Source organism: Humulus lupulus, chromosome 2 (assembly GCF_963169125.1).
Source record: "Humulus lupulus chromosome 2, drHumLupu1.1, whole genome shotgun sequence".
Classification (NCBI taxonomy): Eukaryota; Viridiplantae; Streptophyta; class Magnoliopsida; order Rosales; family Cannabaceae; genus Humulus; species Humulus lupulus.
The window spans coordinates 39,730,160-39,738,688 of record NC_084794.1 but is presented as its reverse complement, the minus strand read 5'-3'; the positions used below and the strand labels follow the sequence as shown (position 1 = coordinate 39,738,688).

The 8,529-nt window shown below is 33.5% G+C and overlaps 2 protein-coding genes across 2 annotated transcripts; both read left to right on the top strand.

Annotated features, from left to right (window-relative positions):
• Positions 1-227: 227 nt before the first annotated feature.
• Positions 228-1,373, top strand: LOC133814168 (uncharacterized). The gene has a single exon (XM_062247164.1). The coding sequence runs from the start codon at positions 228-230 to the stop codon at positions 1,356-1,358; it is 1,131 nt and encodes a 376-aa protein (XP_062103148.1). The 3' UTR covers positions 1,359-1,373.
• A 1,265-nt stretch (positions 1,374-2,638) lies between these two features.
• LOC133817707 (uncharacterized) lies at positions 2,639-6,171 on the top strand. The gene is made up of 2 exons (XM_062250289.1): positions 2,639-3,229; positions 5,728-6,171. The coding sequence occupies exons 1-2, from the start codon at positions 2,930-2,932 to the stop codon at positions 5,911-5,913; spliced, it is 486 nt and encodes a 161-aa protein (XP_062106273.1). The 5' UTR covers positions 2,639-2,929; the 3' UTR covers positions 5,914-6,171.
• The last annotated feature ends 2,358 nt before the right edge of the window (positions 6,172-8,529 follow it).

Here is an 8,529-nt window from a genome sequence, read left to right as displayed (position 1 = left end):
TGTAGAAACAAGAAAACTCTAGGTTACTTCTCCAAAAAGTTTGAGATAATCATCTTTCCTACACCTACTTTTTCATAGTTCGATATTAACAAATGATTGTCATTTAGATATCTCCGCATACAGTCCTCCACTCCTCTATATATACTGAGCTAGGACTTAGAAACCTTTCCCCGAAATCCACTTCAAACATAGTCCATATAGCTTTATAGATAGAGTATAGTATCCAAATGGGGTCTTATTACAGCCCTTTGGAGAACTCACCACACTCATCCAACTCAAACCCTCTTTCAGGTGTTCGATTCTACATGTCATTTTGTGGCAAGGACCCTTTGGCGCCGAACAAAATGATGTCGTCCAATTGGATAGATTACTACGCACCATGCAACAACACGTGGAACCGTCTTTGCTACGTTCCTGGGCTCGAAGAGAACCACGTCCTCAAGGGGTTCTCGATGGTCTTCCTCGCCAACTCCATCTACATCATTGGCGGCAAGGTCTGTCATAAGAAGGTGGCGACTGACAACGACGACGTTGAAGATCTCGACGAGCGCAAGGTTCGGTCCACGGTTCTACGCTACGACTTACGTAACGGCACCTGGTCAGAATGCGCGTCGCTCCACGTGCCAAGATTCGATTTTGCATGCACCGTCGGCGAGGACGGTAAAATCTACGTGGCCGGCGGAAAATGCCTGATTGACGGCGGTAACGGCGTTTCTTCTGCTGAGGTGTACGACCCGGCTCTCGACGAGTGGGCTCCACTCCCCGACATGAACACCTCCAGGTACAAATGTGTGGGGGTGACGTGGCAAGGGAGAGTCCACGTAGTGGGTGGCTTTGCATGGGAAGAGGGGTCTTTTTCAGTCAAGGAAAGGTGTTCTGCTGACATGTTGGATTGTGGTAGTGACACGTGGAGCCTCGTGGTGGGGATGTGGCAGCTGGACGTACCACCTAATCAAATCGCGGCAGTTGATGACAAGCTTTACAGCTCCGGAGACTGCCTAACCGCTTGGAAAGGTCATATAGAGATGTACGATAAGAAACTTGGGATATGGAACGAGGTTGAGGGGTCCAACTTCGAGCCCATGTACTCTCCAATTTCCACGTCGGATGCCACGGGGGACAACTGGCCTCCCATGCGACGTCTTTACCTTACTATGGCACCTATTGGGACCCACTTGTATTTTTTCGTGGGGCATCAAAAGCCGGGAGAGATAGTGAGAACCATATCAGCAGTACACGTGTTTGACACGTCAGCAAGTGGAGACGAATGTGGTTGGACCAGCTTTGAGCACATGGAAGAGGAAGGAGAAAAGGAGCTTTGTAGCCACTGTTGTGTCGGAATTCTACAGTTCACCTAGATACCTAGTAGGGTTTTTGGTTTCACTTAAAATTGCATTGTCTTATCTATATTCCTCTAGGCTATAGCTATAGCTATAGGCTATATATACAAACTGTAGTTACCAACCTTTAGTTTTGTGCTTATTATACACTCTTATCCCCTAGGCCCATTTAGTTTTTCTTCTTAAAGCTAGGTCCAGTTAGTTTATCCCTCCATAACCTCCAAGTTCCAAAGACCAAAAAAATATAAAGTACTGGCTGGATGCAAATTACAATATAGTAATGTAATGTGGAAAAAATAAGGGTAATTTATTGGGTTTACTTTTGTTAAAACCAGAAATTTTTAAATAAGTTGTCCCATTTACCCATGCACTGATCTAAAAGTAGAAAAATCTTAAACAAGTTGGTATATAGAAACAGTAGTAATTATCAAGAGATGGTGTATAATTATAATAAGGAAAAGAAATAATATAATAAGAAACAAAAAAAGAAAAGGAAAAGACATGAAAAGAAGAGAAAGTTGATGAATGAGGAGGACTGAAGAGGGAGCAAGGAATGCGAAAGTTAAAGGAGCAGCACATGGGCCCAAACCTGCACGGGGGCCCATGGCCCACTTCTGACCCTGAACTGACCTGAATATATCTGACCCACACCCACAATTGAGCAGTATCTTCCCTCGGGTCCCCCGTGCACGTAATTACACTAATTTGGTTCATCGACAACGACGTTGACTGTTCACTAATAATCGACAGCTCATCACAAAATCAACTCCATCACAGCCGTTAAAAAGAAAAAATCAAAACCAAACATTTTCACTTCTACGTACATACGTGTGACTAGTCTTACTTTACTTTACTTTAATTACACAACGTAATGTTATCATGAGATTAATTACCCTTATTAATTATTTACTAAACCAACTTAATTGACTCTACAAAATTAATTAAGGTCTCGTATGAATATGATGATAACATCTACATGTATTGGTTTGGTTGCTTTTTGTAGATAAAAGACGAAGAAAATAAAACCCATGTTATCATTAGTTATAATTTATCGTCCTAATTTTTCTTTTTAACCAATCATTCATTGCATTCACATATCCATTATGAAATTTAAGAAAGAAAAAAAAAAGCAGTCACATACGTAAATTTATGTGAATTTGTAATTGATTATTAATCGATAGTAAGAATTAATACCATTTAACTACTAGCTAAGAAGACAAACAAAGGTGACCCCACACTCAATACTCCCCTTGGTTTATAATAGAGAGCCAGTCTTTTCAACCTCCAGCCATCTCTCACTCCTCTCTCTCATAACCTTTTTTAGTCTTTAAGGTTAGTTTCTCAGTACCACCACGAAAGCTCAAATTTAAGATAAACTTGTAACTATATTAAGTATTTCCCAATGTTGATATAGCAGTTATTTCTTCTTTAGCTAATTAAGCTACTACTCATGCAGTCATTTACTGTAATCTCACTTCGCAGATTTTAATCACCAGTGATAAACAACAGAGAATTAATGCCAATTGGGTTTTTGGTAATTACCATTATTAGAAAGAAGTATTAGCTAGCAATATATATATATAACAATAATGGGTGAACAAAGCCTCCCCATAGCTCCAGAACCACCAGTCATGGCGGCTATGAACACAGAAAGAGAAGAGTACTGGAGGCACGTTGACAACTCTGTCAATGCGGTGTCGTTTGGGTTCGTGGCCACTGCTATTCTCATATCCATGTTCCTTCTCATGGCTATCTTTGAGAAGTTTCTCAGGTCCAGGTCATCATCATCATCAAACAACAACAGCTCAAACTCTCCCAGTAATATCACTCGTTTGGACCTTGAGAACCAGATCGTCTATGGTGGAAAACTCGATTACCCTTCTCCCAAAGTAAGCTCTCTTTCTCTAATTACTCTGCAAATTTTTGTTTTTTGTTTTTCAATCCAAGAAAATAAAAAAGGTTGTTATAGTATAGTAGTAATGTAAGTACAATGAGTGAACTTGCAGCATGATCGTGACCGTTCCTTTATTAATTTTTTTTTTTCTAAACTCTTTTCGGTGGTAATATGAAAAGTTGAATGTTTTAATAAACTGTGCTAAGTAATTTGTATGAATGTGCTGAGAGTCTTTGGCTCTTGACTTATTTTTACTTACTAAAAAGGAAAATAATTTATTTTCCCCTAAACTTTTCCATTGTAAATGAATCTGTGAAAAGAGTTAGAAAAAAAAATTAATCACAAAGGAAAAGGAAGAATGAATTTGCATATGAGTTGAAAAACTACTCATTCCTTTTCAGATTAATTTGCGAGCATGACTCAAAAAGGGTTGATTACCAATCATTCTATACACTTCCCATATGTACTATACAATTTCTTAGAAACTAGCTACCAGCCATAACAGAAAAAGGTAGAAGAAAATGAAAAAAAAATAAGAATAATATATTGATAGATAATAGTATTATTTTTTTAATCATAGTTCTTCAACAATTAAAAAAAGGTAAAAGTTTCTTCTGTGGTATTCTTCTTCTTTTTTTTTGGGAGGTGTCATCAGCTACATTGGAATTTGTTAGTGGTATATGTTTAACCCTTAATGAGTTTTGATCAAGGAAGTGGTACATGTCAGTCCAAATTGAATTAAAAATAGTTCCATATCCCCATAGAAGATGACTGAGATGATTTTTAAGTTTTCTTTGGTGGGCTGCATTATGTAATAGTATTGGTATATATCTATATATATTGTTATACTTATACTCTTAAAGCGTATAATTACAACGGCACTCTAACGCAACCTAATTAGATTTTTTAAGTTCTTGGAATCATAATCCTAGCTTATCCTATATAACACTATACTTTTATACCTCATAGTCACATATTTTTTTTTTTATAATATTCCACTCCATGGTGAAGGTTTTGTCTTTTCTATTCAATATCAATGTTTTCTCAATATGTTAGGCATGAAAAAATAAACCATGTTTCATTCATATCTTTTAATTTATTTTTATATTTGACCACTATTATTTTGACACATTAGGATGTACACATACATATAAGCACATATATAGTTGTATTTGCTTATATGAATAATTATATATAATATATAATATTGTTTCTTTTAGGAGTAGTGATTAGAGAACAAAAACGTAATCATCGTCATATAGTTTTGTCTCAAGTGTCAAAAAGATTCCAAGCTTAATTTGCGCCGAACTCGTTCAAATTGAATACTTGAATATGAAGTGCTCAAAATTTTGTCATAGGCAATCAATAAGGCTTTTTTAGATGGAAAAGAACAATATCTAAACGGTGCTCAAAGTTCTAAAGAATATAACTTTATATTTGGGGTGTATATTCTTCTCTAAATTATTAGCTTTTTAAAAAATAAAAAAAAAACTTTTTTGGGGTCATGTTTCCCAACTACGTATAGTCTACTTTCATTAATTAAACCCGTCTCACAGAAACAGAATTGTCACTCCAACATTTAGTCAAATATATTGTTGTTTAACTTATAAATATTTTTTATCTAGGTGTATGCACCCAATTCGACAACCTTAGATTTAAATATTAGGAAAGTAATCCCAAGATTTGTCCTTAAGCATTAAACACATTTTGTCAAGAGACAAAATGGTGAGAGTTTCATGATCCACCTAGAGTTTTAAGATGCAAGTTATTGACTATATTGGCAAACTTACCCACATGCTGAGATGACCAATGTGACAACAACAAATATTTATATAAATACAAATATATATATATATATAAATACGTGTAGAAGTAATACATTATGTTTTCAAGGCCAACCTAATAGTATTCACATGTAAGTTTTATATGATAGGAGATGCATCTATGGTCTTAGCTTTTATATGTATCTATAACTATTTTGAGTTATGACATTCCAAATTTTCAACTTAAAATGTCTCACAACAAAAGTCTGGTGTGGGAGAAATCCTTGATTCATGGAAAAGTAAATGAAATTTGCAGACAAGAGTATTGTAGATAGATATTACTAATTTAAAACCCGTGAAGATTCATAATTAATTATTCTAATACATATATCTCATTCCCCACTATTATGTCTTTTTCTTGTATTGTAAGAAAGATAAAGCAAAAGCCATGTTCCCTGTTTGGCCGCGGTTTATTAACTGCTTTACTTTTCATTGTTTTGGTAAAATAATAGTAATAATCATCATAATCAAAGACTTTGCATTGGATTGTGAAGCAGCATGCTTGAAAAGTAGCTTCATATAAATATATATATATATATATATAATACTAATATTTTATATTGGTGATCGGCTAAGATGTTCAAGTAGTCATGTTGTTACCAGCTAAGATTAATTACTAGTATATTTATATTTTGAGAAGTTTTATATATTATGTGTGTTACTGTTTCAGATGACTGTTTATGCGAGAGGTGTATCAGTATTAATGCCCGGAGAGAAAATTCCCACCTTCATTGCTCACCATGCACCAGCACCAGCACCAGCACCAGCACCATGTCCTCCAGAGGGAATCTTAAGACCTTTTCATACTCAAAACGAAGACCACTCTTTCAATCTTTCCTCCAATAATGAAGGGTAGTGATATAGTGTAGTCAAGTAAAAATAACGACATTCAACTAAGAACACAAACACTTGGTGGAAAACAAAGCATGAGATTATTATATATATATATGTCTCTTGTGTATAGAGCTAGGGATATATATATATATATATATATAGCCTGATGAGTTGTTGTGATTCTTTTTTTCCCATCATCCCAATGTTCTTCTTCACTTGAGGCCTGTTTTTGTAAAGAGATTGTTTGGGTTACTTTCTTCTTAGTTGCTTGCCTCAAAAAGTTATGGTGAGTAACTTTATTAGTTAATGCCAGTTTCCCTTGGAGCACAAAAATATAGACGTAAAAATAAATAAAGGCCAGAGTGTACAAGTAGCCTAAAATCAAGAATAAGATTACTGAAATTTGCCTAAACTCTACTTTCTATATCCTAAGTTCTAAATCAACCCACCACTACCTTTCTTCGACTGTCACGGGAGTAAGTGTTTTGAAAAGTATTAGAAGTTGTTACACATTTTTTGAATACTCTATAATATTCTAGACATTTGTAGAATAATTTACTCAAGAAATTTCTAGATATTTGTATAATAGAATAACTTCAAAGGTATTTTTTAGAATACTCTATAATCCTATAAGCTATATGCTTAAATAGTTTAGACTATTTATTGTGTAGATTAGTTTAGAAGTTGTATTTGTAAATCAAATATACTAAAAAAATCTGGAACAAATAATTCTAGCCATAAATATAAAGTAGGCTTAGCCACTATAAATACCCTATCATTGGTAGCGAATAATGTAACTAGAAACTACAAACCATCAATAAAATTCTACTACTTTCTACTATCCTTTAGTCTCTAAAATATAAATCTTACTCCTTCAAACCCAAATTTTTTCACTTGTCCACTCAACAACATCAACTATAATATCATAACTCATTATTACTCTAGCCACTAATACTACTTATCAAGTATTATAAACTACAACAAATCGTCATTATTTTCTCTATCCCAAATTCATAAACCATCAAAAAGCATAATGATAGTGAGACAAAGCAGATGAAAGACAATGCCATTTTTGTACTGTTTGTCCATACTAACCCAGTCAACTTATGCAGTACATGTATATTCACATATATATATATATATATATATATATGTGTGTGTGTGGTAAATCCGTTGATATAACTGATAATGATATATTGAGACACCAATGTAAAGAAACATAACAAAAATTTATTTAGGGAGAGTGGAGATTAGACTTGCTTAGTGACCCAAGTTAACCACCACGTGTGCTACCCTGAGCTTCAAAGTCAAGGTGAAGGGTTTGATACGCATATGTTGTCCTCTTGTGGTGTTTCTGGAACCCCAAGTTGGTAGTGGTGTTCATGTCCCTTCACTGTAAAGAGGCTTAGAAACTTCTTCTGCTAAGGTTGTAACAAGAATCAAGTTTTTTGAAAGGCAAAATCAAGAACCAAGGCATTTTCCCTTAGCACCGCAAGGTGTAAACCTCGAGGCACACCAAGGCGTAAGCCTCAGCAATAAGAAGAAAAAAACTTCATAAAATATCATAAAAACTCATAAAATTCATAACAAACAATACATAATTTCATAACAAAGTCATAAAATTACTAGTTATAAGTCTTTAAATCATAAAATAAATTCATGAAAGGTTCAAACTAAAAAATCCTAACTAATAAAGGAATGGTAAAATTTAAAGGCCCGTTTGTTAAAAATTTTGTTTTTGAATTTTTTAAATATAAAAATAGAAATATTATTTTATTTTTGTTTTTTTATTTTTAAAAAATAAAATATGTTTGGTAACTATTTTTGTTTTTTGTTTTTAATAACAAAAAATAATAAACGCATTTGATAACTTTATTTTTAATTTTTATTTAATAGTATGAGGTGTTGATTTGAATAAGAGAAGAAAAAAAAATTGAAAACTGTTTAAAAAAAATTTAAAAGTGAAAAAATTATATTTTCAAAATTTAATAAATTTTAGTTAAAATTTAAAAAGATAATAATAAATAAAAATATAATTACCAAACACATTTTATATTTAATTGTCAAATTTTTAATTAATTAAATAAAAAATTATTTTTTTAAGTATTATCAAACAACACCAAAGTTTAAACACAAAGAAGATATATTTCAACTCAAATATCCATATGACATCATTTTCATGATCATCATCACTATTGTCGAGACATTTTGAAGAATCATCATATTGTATAGCTTGACCAATATTATCTCCATCACTATTGGAGGAGATGAGAATGATAATGTGTGAGATGAGGAGAGGGAAAGAGGGTGCGGAGGGAGAGTGTTCTGTGAGTTAGTACCATCAATAGTTATTTTTGTTTCTACTAGGGTTAGTAATAAAATGACTAAAGTTATATTTGTCAAAAAAAATGGCAAGTTATTGTGTGTCCACTTGTGAATTGTTCTGCAAAATTTAAACAAATAAGGTCTATGGGTGTAACTTGGGCTTAGATAATAGATCGTCCTATAGATGTATGTGGCTTTTGGACATCAGTACGTATGGGGTTTGTGATCTTTTTCTGTAACAGTTGTAACTAGTAATCATACTTATATGACATTCCTAAATGAAATATATCTATGAAAACCAGTTTGGCCCAAC

Bases quoted from the DNA above. Each gene is read 5' to 3' on its own strand.
- LOC133817707 (XM_062250289.1), top strand. From the start codon at position 2,930: ATGGGTGAACAAAGCCTCCCCATAGCTCCAGAACCACCAGTCATGGCG. The intron at 3,230-5,727 runs GTAAGCTCTCTT...TTACTGTTTCAG, and splicing joins TCGATTACCCTTCTCCCAAA to ATGACTGTTTATGCGAGAGG.
- LOC133814168 (XM_062247164.1), top strand. From the start codon at position 228: ATGGGGTCTTATTACAGCCCTTTGGAGAACTCACCACACTCATCCAAC.